Below are 19,869 nucleotides of genomic sequence, written 5' to 3'. Positions count from 1 at the left end.
CACTATGACAAGTGAAATTACAAATATTTGTATATGAAAAAGGAATAATGTAGCGGTGGTCGTAGTCCTGTATGCTCAGGTTCTGCAGATCTTTTAACTTACGAGATCATGGGCAAGACTGATTGTAAAAGGCATCTCCTACAACATCACGTCTGTCAAATGTAAACAAAACATGAATGTGAAGTTTGTGAGGCTACACTAAAGCCTCTCTTGGTTAGAGAGGTTCTCTTGGTTAGAGAACAGGCATGGCAGGCTGGAAGGGAGGTTTCCATGAGCCATCAGCCACAACCACAGCACTGTGTGTTAAAGCAAGCCTCATCACTCAGAAAGATGTGGTGAAGGGAAGTAGCTAGGAGAAAACCCTCAAACCCTACTGCTACCCCACCACATGGGCTGAAACTTGAAGCACTTGTACGGGGATGCCAGCTGGGATTGGCAGGCTCTGGGAATGCAGCCACTGTAACAACCCGAACTTACTTGTCACATTTCTAATTTGATGAAGGCAGGGGGACTTCCAATGTGACTCTGATGTCCAGCTAGGACAACTCCACTTTGAAGTACAGAATGAATCGCTCTCAAGTGAAATACTAGCCACTGAGAAAGGCAGGGCACGAGATCAGCCTAAGATAGCACAATTTTTTAATGTTCTCATGCTTCTTCTGAGTCAAAGCCAGGCAGGAGGACTTGACTGGGATATGCATATATTACAGAGTAAGTAAAGATACTTACTCATGTTTGAGTCAAAGCTGCCTTTTACATACACAAAACCCATTTGACTTGAGCTGTGAAGGTGCTGTAAGGTTTGTTTATGTAGCTAGTCTTGCTGGTGAGACTCCAAGTAGGTTAGAGCTTTCTTCCTCTGTGATGTAGACAAGAAGTTAATTGGAAGAGCCAGATCTCCCGTGCCATCCCACAACTGTCTCTGATAGGCAAAAAACCTCTCGTGCAAGTGGCACAACTGGTTGAGAAAGAATCCCAAAGTGCCTTAGCCCAGGATGTTGCCCTCCACCACACCTGGCACAAGCATGGCACTAGTAAGGACACAGTCCCTGGGGCAGAATTTCGCAACAAGAATGGCTCACACACGGTCTAGACCACAGCTGGTGTCAGCTACCTGGGGTAATGGTGCAGTGTAACAACACCACGAGACCTCAGGGCTGGAAATGGGACCAACCAGGTTGGTTCAGTGGTGCTTTAGAGACATGTGAGAAATGCAGTTTTCTGGTAAGAAGCTGGATGAGTACTGCGAAATGTTTTCCATGAGTGTTGTCTCAGATTTTAAAATGAGTTCATTTTGGCCATGCTTATGCCTCTTTTGTATTCACTTTCCATGAACATTCAAGCAGGGGAGTTTTACACACATGAACGCTTGCAGAAAGTGAATTTTAAGCTTGCATGCTTGAGTACTCACAGATAGACAATTAAAGAAGCCAGACAATGATCTAACTGTGCTATTTGTAACTCAGACTAAGTGCAAATAGGCAGAGATCCTGAATGTCAGGGAGTGTGGTAGTGATGACAGAAAATTACAGAGCAATAAATACTATGCATTTGCTGTACTTTCTACGTTGAAGGGGAGACAACTTATTAACATAGCAAGAGAACAGGAGTCCCAGATTTTCTTTCTGGCACAATGGCACGACAGCAACTGAATGAAACAGATAAGGATCAGACTGCACCCTTCGTAGTTAAGAATATGCAGGCACACACTGTAAGAAGAGGAAATTAAATGTAAAATGCAGCTGAGTAATAAATCTTAGAATAGCTTAGTTTCTCTAGGAATGATGCCTCTGGCAAGGCATGTGAGATCTAGAAGAAATTTTCAAATCAGAGTGTGTTGGAGAAATTTTGATGGAACTGCATATCTCAATGGAATATGCAGTTCTTTCAAAATCAAGCCATTTTGCAAAATTGGGTTGATTTGGCCAAAATTCTCTTCTGGAAAATAAAACGAGAAGAAAGTTCTAACAATAATAGAACATTCTGTTTTGACATTTTTGGAAGAAATCATTTTGCTTTTTCTGTTTGAAACACTTTTCATTTTCATATTAAAAATTGCTTTTGCCTTAGATTATATACTAAAAGGGGATATTTTGAAATGTCAAACTCAAACTGCAGTGGATGAAAGATGAATTATATGAGCTAAACAAAACATTTTGGCCAGCCTCAAACACTTTTTGTTTTTAATTTTCCTTCATGGAGAATTTCAAAAGTTTCATTTTTTTTTCCAAATAAAACCAGGTTTCAAAGTCTTGTAATCCTTGGCTAAATGGAAATTCCACCTTCCATCCTGCGCTTCTACTGCAAGTGATCCAAATTTGCTAATTCTCTTTACTTGATAATCCAGTCACACTTGCATTGGAGTGCTATTTCTCAGGATGGAGCTCTCTGACAACAGCCGGCCCCAGGGGCAGGTGCATGCTGTGTTATGTTCTGCAGCCCTGGCCAGCCTTTCGCTGTCCAAAGCGGTTGGTGAGTTGGCGTGAATTCCAGCCCCTGCCAGGCTCCCCTATCTGGACAGCTGGGCAAGCAGTGGCCCAGACTTGTCCCATCACCCAGCTGGGACACAGCTGGCTGCACACGCTGACCTGAGGACTGGGAAGGCTCCTGGGTGCCACACTGCACATATCATCTTACTATCTTACCAGTAATCTTCCTTCTATAATAACTTCCACGTGCCTTAGCTTCAGGTCACAGAAGCCCTTAAAATAAGGAAGTGTTTGTATAATGAAGAGTTTACAAAATCCAGCCAAAGACCTTTTGAGTTCAACGAGCCAATCTATCTGTTTAAAGTAACGCCTGGGCCTAGAGCGTGCTGCACCTGAAGGACTAGCTAATAATGAACAGAACACAATAATACTCTGGTCCTTCTAACCCAAGACTTGGGATTCCTGATCTCTGCCTGTTATACTCAAACATACTCTACCATATCCACCTACTTACTTACCTAATGGAAGGTACCACTCGTGCATATGGAGGAGAATTAATGATGGAAATCTAATGGCATTTTATAACTACCTCTGCAAATCCTTCTACCCTCCCATGTGCTCTACATGAGAACAGTAAGAATGACTTGCAAAGCACCTTGAACTATACTAGGCTTGATTTAGTCTTCTGTGTTCATAATGCAGAGTACTGGCTTAAGGGCACTCTCCACTCCTTTCAGCATGTTTACTGGCATAGCAAATTACTATTCAATGCAAGTGAAGGCAGTAGAAATCAGGCCCAAATAAATAAAAATGCAATTCTTCACTTTTGTAGTTGGAGTAGAAGGAGTAAACAGCTCCCCTGAGAAAGTCATTTGGCAGATCTGAATGGTCATCACTTCTTGGCACTGTACTGCCTTTTGAAATTCAGGTTCAGCTCCCTGAATTCATTTAATTCATAGACAGGGTCAGGACATGGGTGCCAAAATACAGGTATTTCAGCCAGTTGCATTACTTCAGGGATGCAGGATGTTCATCTATCCTTTGACTTTGTTCACGCTACACGTAGAGACAATCACTCACTTTCTCCCAGAGATTGCCCCTTTCCTTGTGGCTCTCCTTTTGCTCTGACCCAACTTTTCCCCCTTCTCAGCCTCTACATCTTTGCCCCACTGTTGTAGAGTTGTCCAGGCCCCAAGACCATGACTCACCTTCTGCTTCCCGTGGGCTCCAGTGTCCTGAGGGATCACACGGCATCGGGGAAGAGGCACTGAACGCATATTGCACCAGGACTCTTCCTTCTGCACACAGATCACATGCTGATCCCACTTCTCTAGGAGGCCAGGAAAACAGGAAAACACACCAACTTAGTAACAGCTGAATGAGCTGCTTATTCAACTATATTAAAAGCAATAAGGCTTAGAATTCAGTTCCACTTAACCCTCTTTTCTTACGGCACTGACAAGAGTGTTTTCTGACACTGACCTTCTGCAGGTTCAGGCTAATGGCCTGTGAGGACTGCATCCGTGTGACTCTAGCATAGAATACAAAACGACAACGACCTGTAAAATCATGCTCAGCTATATCTTTTCTTCCCCTGCACTGCAACTGGATCAAACTCTGACAAAAGAAAATATGTGCTGCTTAGTGGTTAGAGTAGAAAAGCAGGCCTCAAGAGATTTTAGATCTATTTCTGCTCCTACCATGGATTTATTGCACAAACTCACAGTGTCTCCAGGACTGTGAAGGCCTTGGGCATACAGTTGATTAGAGACGAGAGTAAAGTCTCAGACTGAGAACATCAGAGACAGAGTTGCTCTGCACAAGCATGGCTTTGCTAAATACCCAAGTATCTGCTTTTTTGAGATGTATCACAACTCAGATCACTAGAAGTATGGAAAAGGGGCTGGTTGTGATCATACGGAAAAGAGCATTCCCTGAATCATCTTCACGGGGGAGAGTGGATTGGATATCTGGCAGCTTTGGCACTACAGGATCGATCTTTTCTTTTTGAATGGAAAGATCACATGGGCCTATGCCATCAGGTGGTATGACATGGAATGAAGACACTTCATTGCCCAATGCCAAAATTCCCTCAATATATCTAACACATTACCAGCTACTGTCAATAGAGTACTATCAGCAAAAAAAGTTGAACAGAAAAACTCAGTCAAACACTGATTCACAAATATTTTTGCTAATACACTTACAAGGTCAGCACTTAAACTGATGTAGACTGGTGTGACTCTAATGTCTTCCATAACATTAAACTGATTTGTATCAGCTTAGCATGTGGCTTGCACAGTTCATCCCTAACGTCCTGTGGGGTCATGCAGTTTGGAATTGTGTATGACCTAGAATGTGTGGTTATTCATGCCAAAAAGTTGCTTATTATTCAGAATCCATTGTTCTGCTTTACAGAATGCTGATCACCCAAAAGGAAAGAAAGAAATTATCATCTGATCTTAAATGAACAAATCCATCTAAGAAAGGGCAGAGATTTTAGGCAAACAATTTGTGTCTGACGCATAATACATTCTCTAAACTCTTCAAATGAGTATGTATTGAGTCATCAATTATTATAATCAGCTATGCAAATCTGAACCAACTCCCATTGTGCGATTTATCTCAGCAATGTTTTGTGAAGGGCATTCTGATCCTCAGGCAGAAGTTATTTTGGGTCTTCAGTGAGGAAAGGGCCATGCCTATAAATTTACTCTCTCAGTTCTTCCAAGCTTTGTGTTCTAGCTTCCCTTTTGGTGTTTGAGATGACACAAGCTCTGCTGCTCTGTGGCTTAGCATCTCGTATTTGTTGACAGGGATCTTTCTGGAAGTCAGCTTTCTGCTGGCTTAATTAGATGGAATTAGGATCATCAACAGGGGGACTTGGAATGAAATCAGCGATAAAACTCCCATCCATTTCAAAATGGCCTAGAACCACCCCTGCAAAGAGACAGTAAATGACTGAATTTGTCGACAGCACAGAAAGGCATGTACCTGCCGAAAACACTCAGGGGAACAAAAAGTGACAAATAGGGAGAACAGAGAAAACGAAGCAAGGGTGCCCTCCGCTTCCTTTTGTAATCTGTAACAGTCATAACAAATAAATCTGAGCAAGTTGTGAATATCTTCTCCCTGTCTCATCATCTCACCCATCTGTAGTATTAGCACGGTACTATTAGCATGGTACTACCTCTTTATTTCATTTCTCAACTGTGTATTTAGTAGTGATTAGAGTGCCTCAGTCAGCTTACCTAATTAATATATGCAAAACATTTTAAGAACTTGGAATAAAAGTTACTGTAAAATCAAAATGTAGAATTATTACTGTGCAGTTGTTTTTCAGACACATCCACCAGCAATAAGGATAGAAATCCCTGTAATAATACTCTTTCAGTTTCTTTACAAAGAGACTCCTGCATTAGTGCTTCGTGCTGGATGAGGACAGGACATTAAAAGCCAAGTTTCCACAATTAGAGCTGCTTTCTACTCAAATTAGCAGCTATACAATTTCATCATAGGCTGCCATGGTGGAAAAAACTGTAGGCTAATGGACAAACATTTCCTTTTACCAGCAAGGACTTGGAGGTAAGAGAAATCACAAGGAGCATCATGTGGGAAAGGGTATGAGCAAACTTTCTCTTTTTACTTTTCCAATTTGGGAGCCAAATTCAGCCCTGATGTAACTCCACTGGCTAAAAGGAGTTACACAGGGTATGATTCCTGGGCTAAAGCTTTTGGTCTGCAAATTTATGCACACAAATCCTGCAAGCAGCCATGGATGTCAGAACTAATTATGGAATTGCATTTACAGGTTTATGAAAATCTAAGTCAGATGCTTGTATCTAATGCAGGCACTGGTATCATGAAAAGATGAGTGTAAAATGGTTCAAAACACTATTAAGTAGGAACAAGGTATATCAGACACCTTATATATTGGTGCATAAGACTCCCCAAAGTGCAGGGTAATGGAAAATCTAGACTTCTCTGTTTTCTAATAAGCCAAGTGCTGGGGAGATTCCAGCTTACGAAGTTCAGAGCACAGAAGGAACTCATCCCTACAGTGTGATCTTTCCGTGAAGTGCACTTAGAATATAAAAGTTACTGGTGATATCCAGGCACCTCTTACCATAGCCAGTGTCAATTTAGTGGGCAATCCAAAAGAAGATCTGTCATTCCTTTCACTAACAGATGACTCTTTTCAGACTAAATTGTACCTGCTTACCTAGAATTCAGAATCAGTGCCGTGCCCTCCAAGGCACTGAAGCATTCCAGCCAGATTTAAGTAAACAACTATCAAGCCCAGCCATCTAGATCTGGGAACCATACTGACCAAAATATTCGCTAGCTAGGAATGAGATATCATCAGATTCATGGAAATTAATGCAGTCACCTCAATGAAAATTTGGAAGAGCAGATGCACTCAGAGTTTTCCATTCAAGCAAAATTCGCTGCAGAGCCCTGTTACAATAACTGTTTACATCCCGCCTATGCATACCAAACAGTAGATACATGAATGGATGCTTAGCGACAGCAGATGAACGCATCTAATAGGTGCAGTCAGGAAATGAATAAAGTTTTCTTCTTCTCACTTGTTTTTCACTTATTTTGTTGGCTTTGTTATTATTTTATTATTACATATTATTACATGCACATGTGACAATGTTTTTATTATGGGAACATGCAGAATTGCAAGTATTCCAATTTCATGTGTAGCGGTTACATGAAAAAATACTGGTTATTGATATAGTTGATTAGAAATGTTTAGAAGCTCAGTCAGCTCTAAGTATTTAGGTTTTAACTCCTTTTGGCAAATTTATTGCAGATAAACAACACTCCAGAGCAATATAGTATCCATCATTTGTATACACTATATAGGTAAGGAGAGTCTGGCAGGAAGATTTCAATTCTGGGGACAGCTCATGTAGGTACACTTGCTAAGGTACACCTGCCCAAATTTACAAAAGCCATGAGTCAGGTTTAATCTCGACTCCTGAAATCACATATTTCTTAGAACTGAGGCCTCAAGAGAAAAACACCTAATATTGTGGCACAGGTGATGACATCTTATTTAAGACAGGAAGATGTACGTGGCCTTTACTGCCATGCTTTATCTCCCTTCAACCACCACTCTGCAAGGACCTCATCCACAGATAGAGCACAGAGGCAGGATCCTGTTTTGCATGGAACCAAAGTGGAGAATGTGCTCCAAGACCACACCTGATGTGTTCCAATTGCTAATACTATTCAGGCCCTGGGACTAGACTAGAGCTGGTCTGAAGTAAACCCCCCAGAAACACATATAGTGTTGACGTCAGGTCTTCATTAACAACTGTTTTGCACTACAGATCCACTTATATTGGGCCACAATACTTGCTAATGTAGCCAGAGCCATTCATCCTTTTAAGGTCCTTTTACCCTGTCAAAACAGCATGGAAGGGGCCTCTGTGCATTAGAAATCAGGCCCAAGGCACTCAGCAGTTGAGTATCAGTCTTCTGTTTTTTACATGAATAGTCCCATTGAAGTGAATGAGTTTATTCATTCAAGTGAGGCAAGTAAAATTTGGGCCATGGTGTGCACTTTGTGTAAAAATATCTGCAGAGATTTACAGTATTCCCACACACAGATAAGATTATACTTAGCCAATTTTACCTCCTACTTGTCTTGCACAGTGACCCAATTTTGCAAATTGACACAGGCATGTATCTTTAACCATGCAATGCTGGACACATGGGTACTTAAAGTTAAGCACATGAGCTTTTCCGGTATTAGTCAGTGTAATACTGCTATTATGTTTGTTTTGATTAATACATCAGAAGTTTTGGCTTGTTTTAGACAGGAAAATGTATATATTTCAGCGACATTTTAAAATGGTCACAGAAATATTTCTGTATCTCTTAGTTTCAGGAATTTCATTTTAACAAAGAATTGGACTCAAACTACTTGAGACTGTCTCTTTAAATCACTTCAGTAATAATGAACACATAGATTGGAAATCCCAAAGGATATTTTTCTACAAAATCACTATTTATTTAACATATGATAACTCTGTTATGAAGTTTTAGATTTAGCAGGCTATCCATTGTATGTCATTTAAGAAGCAGCTAACTAAAGGTTATTAAGAACATATTGATTGAGTTATAAGAAATATGTAATAAAGACATATTTGGTTACATAACAATTAACTCTCTATCAATATGTTTTAAGAGGCAGATGGTATTTATTTAACACACAATAAGTATCTTCTGAAATCTAAATTAAATTGGACAAACTTAAGTTACCTAAAAATGAATATGAGCTAAAGATTTCTGAATTAATTTTTAGTACTTCACATACTCCTTTTCACATGTAAGTTATTAAAGCATTCTGTTGCAAGACTGCAGTTAAAACAAATACTGTTCAGAGCACAAGACTCTTCTTTATCAACTCCTCACGTGACCTGATCTTTCGCCTCCGGTATCGAACTGCAGTGCAGGGGGAAAATCTCCTCAGAGCAGATGATGCCAACTATCTGCACACTCAAACCTAGTGCAAGCCAGTCACTGACATGGCTGGGGCTTCCTAACACTCAACGTTGGAAGAAGTTTCATATTTAGGAAGATCTTTTTTAGGACTCCTATAACTCCCACAGCCCATAAAAGTTCTGCATAAGAGTATTTCAGTGAAATACCTCATTGCGCAGGTTATGCCTGAAGAAGGGTCACTCTAGTTATGAATTGCAATGTGTTGCAATTCTTGTCCACAGCCCTGGATGCATTTTAATTTTACATTCATGATACCACCTAGCTGCACACATATCAGATGTGAACACATACACACTCATGCCAACCTACACCTTCTCTTCAAGATGTAGCCAGATGACACTTGCAGGTTATTCAGGGTTTTAGGTCTATCATCCTCAAAATTTACTCACATGCAGACAGACTGCAGAAGAAGGGGGCTGGTTTCTCTTAGGAAGCCCTCCCTTCTCCTACAGATTTGCTACACAGACACACTGCAGAGGAAGTAGCAGAAGAGGCTTCATTTCCTCCTTTTGAATAACTGCTGCAGAGCATCGGACACAGTCCTTTTTGACTCTGCCTTGCTCAACTCCTATCTCAGACCTACAGCGCAGGGTAGGAAGCAGCGTTTGCCATTCTCCCAGGCCCTGCTACCTCCTTGTCCTGTGAGATTATAGTGTTCCCTTGCCTGTGAGCCCTGTGCTGTCATGGGAGCAGAAATAAGATTTGTCCTGTCCTTGCAAAGGAGAAGTGCAAGAGGAGGAGGAGGAGGAGTTTTCAGACAGAGCGGAAGACTACAGGTATTTGTGAGCAGCAATAACAGCAGGAATCACATGACCAGAATCACTGATTGAAAATCCCCCCTGTAACATATGGAAGAAGATTTGCCCTTTACATGGCAAATCAATGGCCCTCAAAAGAGTGCTACAGGCTGAGAAAGGAACAGCAGAAAGCAGATCAATAATCTCCTCAATATGAACCAATTTAGGAAAGCATCCTTAACCCATACAGAATGTAGTAGATGTTAAAAATGCTTTCCTGGAGTGAAGACCTGGGTTGTTTCCCTGTTCTCCCCTTTCAGTTCAGTTCAGTGCAAGAGTACAGAGTAGCACGTGATCACCTTTCAAAGAAGTGGCCATCAATGGGTGGAAACCACTCCAGGACGACAGAGGTGGAGGTCCGAGCCACAATCTGGGGAGCAATTGCAATAGGAGCTGGTTTCTTGGTGGGCTGCCAGCTCTGATACACAAGATCCAAGTAGCAGTGCATCCTGGCCACTTGGTTGGGTGTGAAAGAGTTGGTACAGTCATCATCTGAAATTAAAACAGAAATCAATCAACAACGCAGGAGATAAGGAAAGAGCAAAAGAGAGAACTATGACCTAGTGAACTTCTTGCACAGGCCTGGATGGGTTCTTGCAGCACTCAAAACTTAATGGCCTGTGAACAAATTAGTATGGTCATCACTTCTGGAGGCAGGTGAAAGGAAGTAAAAGTTAAAAAGGGGAAAAAATAAATCAATGAACATTATCTCCCTCTCCAGATCACATGACAAGCACCTGGAGGTCACCCAAGACAGGGAACAGGGACACATGGAGATGAACAGACAGAAAGCCTCAGTGCAGCACCTTCGGGTCAGAGCTGGGGCTACCGGTGAACCTCTGAACTTGGGAGATACCTCTTTTTAAGAAAACACGTCTGAGAGAGAGGATAAAAGCGCATTTTGCTAAAGGACTCTTCCCTCCACCCCCAGCCCTTCCTTTCCTGATGCACATATTCTGCTGATTCTCCTTCTGGAAATAGGGTTTCTACACAAACATCTCACCCTGCTCTTCAGCTTCTGCCCACTGCAGATTGGCTCAGCATGAGCTGCTGTCTCATGAGGCCTTGTACAGAAATAAGGTGGTTATCTGCCCTGAGGAAATACAAAAGCAACTGCATTACAAGATGGAGATCTTCTGTCTCCCTCTGCTTACTGGAAGAAGTGAGTCATTGCTAACCTGCTTCACCACCTCTTAGAAAGTCAATGGGATGAAGATCAGCCTCCCTCAGTCCAATGGTAGCAAGTGAGGGTGAATCTCTCTACCACCCTCACAGAAATCAAAGCAGCACTAGAGGAGGTGACAGAAGCACCTATGCCTCACAGTACAGGCAGCGGGTCAACAGTAGGAGGGCCACATGGTCCTTCACTCAGATGGGGCTGCACCAAGGTTGCTCAGCAAACATTTGACGCCAACTCACATAGAACAGAGGCTACTACAGCCAAAAATCAGTTGTGACATGGGAGTTATTTCCTCCTTCCAGGCACAGTCGAGTGACATTTTAAGACAGGTGAAAAATTGAAAATTTTGCCATGGGAATAACTTGTGAAAGCAAAGCAAAGACAGTATTAGGATAAAGCATTGATTTGGGTTCATGGTAACTGTGTGCAATAGATTTTGACAGATTTCTTAGATAAAAAAGCTACACATTTTAAAAATATTTCAACATAATTAAAATGATTTTGTTAAAACTTCTGAATGAACAAAAATATATATGAAATGTCCTGAAAAATAAATTTAAATTGGTATATAAAATTTGATTAAAAATGGAAAATTCTGGTTCAGTATAGTAACTTTTTTTCTATTAAAAAGTCCCAAATTAGAATTATTATTCAAAACCCTTTTAAAACTTTCCATGATTATTTTTGATATTGCAGATTTCTTTCTGATTCAAAATGGAGAAATCATTTCGTTGGATAGCTTCCCATAAATATCCATGGTACCTTTGGGTTTCTCATTTCATGTGTTTTTCCCAAGCATGATTTGGGAATAAGAACATATCTAGCAAAATCAGCTACCAAAATGTACTTTCTGAACACCCAACAGTCTTAAAACTACGATGCCCTGAAGGGGTAGGAAATGACCATTTCTCTATTGTGCAATTGCAGAAGAAATAACTACGTTGTGCAAAGTCACCCAGAGAAGCTACAGTGAAGAAGAACTGGATGCTAGCACTTTAACCAGTTTTCTGATACTCTTCCCATCAGATGAAAAGGAAACATGGAGTGTTTCTTCACACACGTTTGCAGAGCTCCTAGCACAGTAAAGCCTCAGTTTCAGAGGTGACCTCTGCATGCTGCTGCGATACAAACAGGAATGACAATTTTGCACAGGTCAAGTAATACGCTTTTCTGGGAAGACGCAGGTCACTGGAGGCTGTTCAGTGAGTCGCCTGTGTGTTGTCAGTTTGACATTGTAATAGCATTACTAGATGCTCAGATGTCTTCAGCTCTATGCCCTGAGAAACTCTAGAGGAATGAGAAAATATGAATTTGTTTTTAAAGAAAAAGGTGAATTTGCTGGTTAATTTAAAACCTTATCACATCTTCCCGGAGATACAAGTAAAAAGCAGATGGCTTTGGTTGGGATCCTGCTCAAATTGAGGCCTCAAATGCAGTTCGGTTGCCGCTAATGCAGTAAGGATCCCTCAGAGCACGTGTTCTCCTGTGTCCTTCCTAGACTAATTCCACAGAGCAGTGAACCTCCCCTCATCAAACATGCTCATCGGATAGACAGACATCCTCAGCTCAAACGTATCTACCAAATCCCTCTGGGTATGCAGAAAGCTGTTTTAATATGACATCTTCAGATTTCCTTAATAATTATCAATGGTCTAGCCCTGAGCATGCTGTAAAAGCCATAAATATTCTTCACAGAAGCCCGGAAGAGGACAAAGGCCCTTAATAGCCATCATAAAGGAACAATAAAATATATATAGGACAAAGCAGGGAGACAATAGCACGGGAGAAAGATGACCTGCATTCTCAATCTGTCCAAACATCAGCACCGGCTGTGCCCTGGAGGAGGGGAAAGGGAGGAAAGCTGAGGGAGAAAGTTATATCAGTTGGTCATTCGATTTCAAGAAAGGCTCAAGATCCTCATATGAAATAAGAGTTAGAGAAATTCAAGAGACTTTGCTAGGATGATTATTCCAACAGAATTCAGAGGCAAATTCCTGCTGATTTCACTGAGAGTGGTCTAAAACAGTAACTTTTTGGGGGAGGGAGGCGGGAACAACAAAGCTATTTGGACTTAAAAAAAAATACAAACATTTGTCACACTTCTTGATCTTCTGGACTTTATAGCTTGTTATTTTATGGGAAAAAAAGCTACCCGTAAGTCAGTGCTTTGCTACAGAATTCAGGGGGATTGGACAGAGGGATGCTAGAGAAGGACAAATAAATATGGCACAATTATATTCTATACAAGCAGTAAAAAAGAAAGGAAAGAAAGGCCGTGTTTAGAGCCTCATGACCTCAACTTAGGTGTTTCAAAGATATATCTACAGTAATTTGATATCCTGATATGATTTTAATTCCACTGGCAACAACAGAAAAGCAAACAGATTCATGCATGAGCTCAAGAGATGCCTATCACGTCGCTTCGCTTAATTTTTCAAGAAAAAATAAACGGTTTCTGCTCACAGCACCAGCACATCTTCAATCCTCAATAGCAGATAGATATCTGTGTTCTCTGCCTCTCTGTCTCACCTCTCTCAAGAGTTGGCAAGGCAAGTTCTCTTCGGAAGAAGAGACCTTGGCATTTTGAAACACACATGCTCCACCCCTTTCTCTATACACATAAGCAGATTTGGCGGAGGGGTATTATAATCCAAAGGGGTACCTACTTGTATGTGTGATATTTCCACTGGACTATACCAGGCAGTAAGACTTTCTGCCCTACTGCACACATGAAAAGTGCATAACATGTTGAAGAGCTGGCTCAGTGTATGCTTGCAAGTGCATGCTTGTCCCTGAAAACATCCTCTAAACAAACAAAAAAATAAGAGAAACCTAAGCATCAGTTTAAGCCAATGCCATGAAGGGCATAAAATCATTTATGTTATAAATCATTTCAATCTGTGCCCCAGCTGACATTAAACACTTTGCTCTCCTACAATTTTGTTACAGAATAAGCACTCTGATGACCTTTTGAGTGGGCAATCTGTGTTTCTGCCTGTAGTATAAAGGTGCCCTTCAGTGGTTATGAGTGTATTGGCCACCTTTAAAACATTGTTGATGCTGCCAGCTCAGTGTCACAGATCTTCATCATGACTAGACCCTGTGACCCAACATAGGGGTAAGTACTGCCCAAGGTATCTCTTTTTTCTCTGTAAAATAAAATCCTTCATTTCTCCTTTGACTTCCAAGGGTGGAGTAAGGGTGCCACTCCTATGTTCTTCTGATGCACAGAAGCAAGGGGCTCACCCCTACATTTGTCTGAAAGACAGACGCAAGGATCCCCCCCACACACATTTGCGTGATGAGCAGGGGTTACAGGAGCTCAGCATGCCCTCTTTGTGTTATGCAATGCAGTGTCAGCACTGACTTCCAGCTTGCATCTGCACAGAAGATTTCTCCCAGTATAGCTCTGTTGGTAGGAAACGCTGTGAACTGGGATCCCTGAACAACACAGCTGTGCCAGCAGAAGCTTCTGGTCTATTCAGAGTTGTAACTACAAAATCTGGCTTTTGCTGATAAAGCCTGTTCCTCTTGGAGGGGCAGTTTTACTGCGGTGGTACAGAGCCTTTGCAGTTGCACTCCCACCACAAACCAGTGCAGCACATTGGTATACGTTTACCAGAACTGCAATCCCAACACAGGGGCTATCTGACTATTCAGTCTGATGATGAAATTCAGAGGTGTGAGTGATTGTAGCTGAACCGCAGTGAACCTAAATCCAACAACAAACACGCTATTTGAACAGACACACAGAGGCATGAGCAGCATCTCATTAGCTGCCTACTGGTCACAGGTTCATCCTACAGCCTTGGTGGTTTCAATATTCCTCTGACATTCAGCATCTCCTGGGGACAGGTAAACATAATCTCTGAATTTGGGGTTTTTCAAAAGAGACCTCATAGATCAGGTATCCACACCCCAGGGGAACAGGGTATCTAATCTGCTGCAGAGCTTTTAGAAGGCGTTTCCTTAATGCTTGTCTCATTTCTTCCCTCTATCTATGCATCACATAAAGCTATGAAAAGTTTGGGAAAGCTCGGAAAAAAAATCACAAGAATTGAAAGGGATTCCCAACGCTAACAAGGTCAGCCCCTCATCGAGTTTGGTCCTAGATCCATGCACTCAGATGTCAGCATAAAGCACTGCATGAAACAGACTGTAGAAATCAGAGGTAATATTGCTATTCATTCTTCCTACCCAACTACAGTCACCAGCAGCAAACCAAGGAAGGCTGAGTACCTGCGTAACTCATGAAGTTACTGAACGGTGTGTTTAGGAAACTGTGAAAACCACACGTGTCATTGCCAGGTCCAGGATCCCCACACAGCTTGTGCTTAGGAGCAGGGTTTGTATCACTGCAGAGGTCTCCAGTCTCAAAGGAGGGCTCAGTTTCCATGCACGGATCACTGCAGGACAGGATCTCTGAGATACCCCGGAAGACATGATAGAGTCCTAGGCTGTGCCCAATTTCATGGATCATCGTGTGTGTGTGGCCAGGAATTCCATAGAATGAGGGATTCAGCACAATGCCACCTACAAGGAGAAAAGAAAGACTTGAATTTGCCTCGTCCACCTCAGAGAAAGCAAAAGAAGGGGAAGGAAGTCTATTCTGAGGGCAGATCTACTGGCAGTTCATCTGATCCCCCGTAGTACAGTCTTCTGGCACAATCAAGCACATATTGCCTTCTCAGAGAAACTGCACAGCAAGGCTTAATCTCATCTGTAATTAGAGATTCTAAGGATGAGGAATCAGGGAACAAACTTCAATATCCTAAACCAAAACATAGTGGCAATGAGTTTTCCCAGTGAATATGGCCAATTTGGTTGGCTTGTTTTTAACTTGGACAAAATTCCCACAGGCAATCACCTCTTATAATGTAATTTAAAATCATTTAGTGTGCTTAAATAGAGTGCTTCCTCCCAGATAAATGTAAGCAATACATTTGATACCTAAAGGTAAATAAAACCTATCTATCTGGAATATTGACTGTACATTATTCTGGGGGTATAGATATAATAGAAACCTACTAACTTTGGATACACCCTAAGAGTCTCAGTATGTGTTGCCAACACTTGCAAACTAATAGCTGGACTAAAAAAAAAAAAAGAATATGCACAGTGCTAAGAGATTTTTGTGGGGTATGCTCTGATCAGATAGACAGATTTGCGGCAACTGTCATTAATATACTCTGTTCAAATAGTCAAACCTAGTTGATCTGAACTGTCTACAATAGAACTGCACAGTCCACTAATGAATATGCATAAGTCTAATGTGTCAAAAAATATGAAATCCTAGAACAGGATATTTCTAAAAGATCTCTGTGGTTGTTAAATATGTGCAAAGAAATGGAATGGTGATTTTTCGTTCTGTGAATTATGGGATGTGTAGATAAGCAAATAGTAAATTAGTGAGGCTTTACAGTATATTGAATTAATCATAAGAATTATATTTTTAGCTCAGCTAGAGGTATCTTTGGATTTATGATATGCTGTATATTTTCTCTATTTATCTTGTTGGCTTCAGCTTTTCCAAGCCTTTTAGTTAAAGCTGTTGGTGTATATTGCCTACCAACAGAAGGGAAAACTGCTTTGGAAAAGAAGTAACAGTGACACAAATCTTGGATATGGTACAATATTAATTTAGTGTCAATGAGGAGAGAAAAGGTTGCAGCAGGAGGAATTTTATCCGTGACTCTAACACAGAGAAGATGAGATCATCAGGTTCTAACACACCATACACTCTTCATTCTCATTTGCTCAGCAACTTACCTTGCAATAACCACAGACTTACAGAAAAATAAGACTGAGAAGATCTCAAGAAGTCATCTAATTCAGCTTCCAGAAAAAATAGGACCAATTAGGCCTATGTCATCTTTGACATATTAGCCTAATGTCTTATCATAACCTCTAATGACACAACTGCCCCAGCAATCAAGTTCAGCACTTGGTATCCTTACCGTTAGATGGATTTTCCTAATATCTAATCTGAAACAATTCTTTTGGCAATGAAAGTTCATGGCTTCAAGTTCTGCCTAACAAGGATACAAAGAACAGAAGATTCTTCCCCTCTTTCATCAGCTTTTATGAGTTTGTCATCATCCCACATTAGGCTCTTTTCCTTTAGTCTTAATAACCTTTATCCATTCAACATTTCCTTTCAGCACAAAACTTCTTTGAGACCTCCCTGACTGCTGTTCTCCTTTGGTTTTCTCAGTTGTCTCACATTTTCCTTCATGTTCAGCATCCAAACATGACACAGTACTCCAGCTGAAATGTTATTAATGCAGAACACAGAGGAAGGACTACTTTGTATGTCTCGCAAGGACACACACATTCATATGCAAAAGAGAGAAAGGAACACTGTGTGTGTGGGCATATGCGAATGCATGCACATAGTGCAGAAAAGGGTCACGTGTGCATGCATATATGCACATAAGTATATCTATATGTTTATATATCTATAAAGTAATGGAGTTGCAGATTTGAATGCAAACACAAAAGAGGGAGTTAAGCACACTGCAACACCCTGCTTATTATGACACACCATTGCTTCCTCAGGATCACGTTCGGTCTGCACACCCCTTTTCTGGGCACTGAACTGGTCCTTACACCAGTCCTGCACACGTCCAATTACCAGGATGCAGATCTACAATTATGCAGCTACTACGATCCCTGAATTCTCTGTGTCCTTCTCTCCCCCTTTATACAATACACACTTGATTACTCCAGTGCTTGGGCTGTTCCCAGGGGGAGGCATTGACATCCTGAGAGTATCCGGGTACATTGTTTTACAAGGGTCTCTTTCCCAAAAGATACTTTCGGAGTTTGTTTTCCAGTTCCAGGAGTATTGGCGAAATTCCTCAGCAGGAGGTACCTTCAAAATAAAGGCTGGCTAAATGGTTCTGGCATTGGACAGCCCAGAGGCAGCTGGAGAGGGTGATTTTATTTTTACCTTTGTTGAAAATTTATATTTTCCACAGCTGTCAAGAATCTAAATCAATTGCAGTTTTACAGAAAAGATAAACTCCCTCACCCAGACAATCTCTATCCCAGCCTTTAGATCTGCATCACAGGACATATTTCATATTTTTTATTAAGTACATATTGGATTTATAGAAGAGAGTAAAAAAGATTAAAGATGAATTCTTACAGACCAAGCACAGGTCTGAGAGGGCGATTATGACAGGAAATTATGACCATTATTTATTTATTTTTACTTTTTTCAACTGTGAGTCAACTTTTAAACTGTCGGTTAATGTCTTTCTCTCCTGAGATCTCTCTCTGGTCAATGAATTCTGTCAATACACTGTAGGAGCTGAATTTAAATTGTTTTGCCCAGGCACAATGTTGAAAATTAGCTTAATGAAGTGACAAAACAACTCATCAGGCCTTTGAACAAGCCACAGCCCTCTTGCAGAAGGATCTTCTTGGAGCTCTACATCTCCCCCGCTTTTCTCTGCTTCCTTCCACAGTAACATAAAGGGAAGCTGTGAAAACACTCATTTAAGGGAGGATCAGATTTACTGCAGCCTCACTTCATTCCAACAGTAGCATTAAGGATAAAGTTTCCCAAAGAGAACCCAAACTGTTGCATAGGCACAAGCAATCAGAGTTACTATGGGGCTGGTGTGGCATTCATAACTCTTCTGTTTCAGGCTGTGCCAGCAAAAGTGCATGGAAGGGTGCTGTAGGCAGGTTGGAGTGGAAGATGCTTCACTTCCAGCCTTACTTAGCAGGAGTCACTGTTCAGATCCCTGTTAATGCTGGTTCTCAGGGAAGGGAAGTTTGCTCACGCTTCTTGCAGAGCACTTGCAATCCTGGATGCCATAATAAAATGCTGACTAACTGAAGTGGGGAAGCCAGCTCCATCTGCTTGGTCTGCCCACGGAGCCTCTCAACTATGGACAGAGGTTTGGAGGTAATGTGCTTTTGAACATAGAAAAGCCTCCCTGACTCTGATAGTTTGAGTATAAGGTTGCTGTGTTATAATTCAGCTCCTATAATATGTTTCAAAATAATGCACACCATATTTATTCTCCTCATCGAAGCTCTATGTTTCCCAAATCTTTTTTATTTTGCTCAACATGGGCTTGGGTAATGTAAAAACTGATAGTCTTTCACAAAGATTGAACTTTGCCTAAACTGGACTTTTCTTCTAGTCTAGGAAGGTCTGAAGAAGCTGAAGAAATGTCTGGAAAACTTTTGCGAGTCCCTGCTCTTACAAGATTACCAGATCAGGTTTGCGGCCCTAGGGAAGTTCACACAGTTCAGATAGGTATGTGCAGACTCGGTGGGTGCCTTCTGAACCTTTTGATGTTCATTTGATATTCTGCAAAGAACAGAGGTCCAGTGGCACTGCAGGTGTCAGAGCAATGACTCATTTGGTAGGATGCATAGCTTTGTCTGGATTCTTGGGTTATAGCAGCCGTATTCAACAACTGAGTTATGAAACACACAGGACAATCTGCAGGGCAGTGAACTCTTTCCAGTTCCACTCAAATGAACATTAGAAATACAAAGATCTCACAGTTTGCTCTTTTGCACATTGGTAGACAAAAACAGCATGTGCACTCTATTTTGTGAGGAAAATTAATTGAACACAAACTAAATAATGAACTAAGGATCATATCGTAACAGGCTAAGGTTAATAATTCACTTCCCTCTAGCATTCCCCCACCTATCCCCCCAATCTTCTTTGCAAAGTGCTCCCATGGAGTGAATGCCCTGTAAAGTAGCTTCACTTAAAAGGTGAAATACTTTCAGCTTGACATCATCTACAAATACCATAATATGCTTTGGGTTTATAACCTAATATTTTCCTGGTTGTGAGCCAGTATCTGGGAATCGTGAAATACTTTTTTTCCCCTGACTATATATTAGAGGAATGATAAGAAATCAGAATGGAGCTTAACGCATATTTGTCTTTCCTTCTTAGTGCCTC

At 41.2% G+C, this 19,869-nt stretch overlaps 1 protein-coding gene across 1 annotated transcript in view; it reads right to left on the bottom strand.

Annotated features, from left to right (window-relative positions):
* Positions 1-19,869, bottom strand: part of PAPPA (pappalysin 1) — a 180,977-nt gene that overhangs the window by 107,032 nt on the left and 54,076 nt on the right. Inside the window, exons 4-6 of the mRNA XM_062590886.1 lie at positions 15,168-15,461; positions 10,048-10,240; positions 3,638-3,759 (exon numbers count right to left, since the gene is read on the bottom strand). Of these exons, the coding sequence (XP_062446870.1) occupies positions 3,638-3,759; positions 10,048-10,240; positions 15,168-15,461 (609 nt within the window). The remainder of the gene's footprint in view (positions 1-3,637; positions 3,760-10,047; positions 10,241-15,167; positions 15,462-19,869) is intronic.

Source organism: Rhea pennata, chromosome 18 (genome assembly GCF_028389875.1).
Source record: "Rhea pennata isolate bPtePen1 chromosome 18, bPtePen1.pri, whole genome shotgun sequence".
Taxonomy (NCBI): domain Eukaryota; kingdom Metazoa; phylum Chordata; class Aves; order Rheiformes; family Rheidae; genus Rhea; species Rhea pennata.
This window is presented reverse-complemented; position numbering and strand designations above follow the sequence as displayed.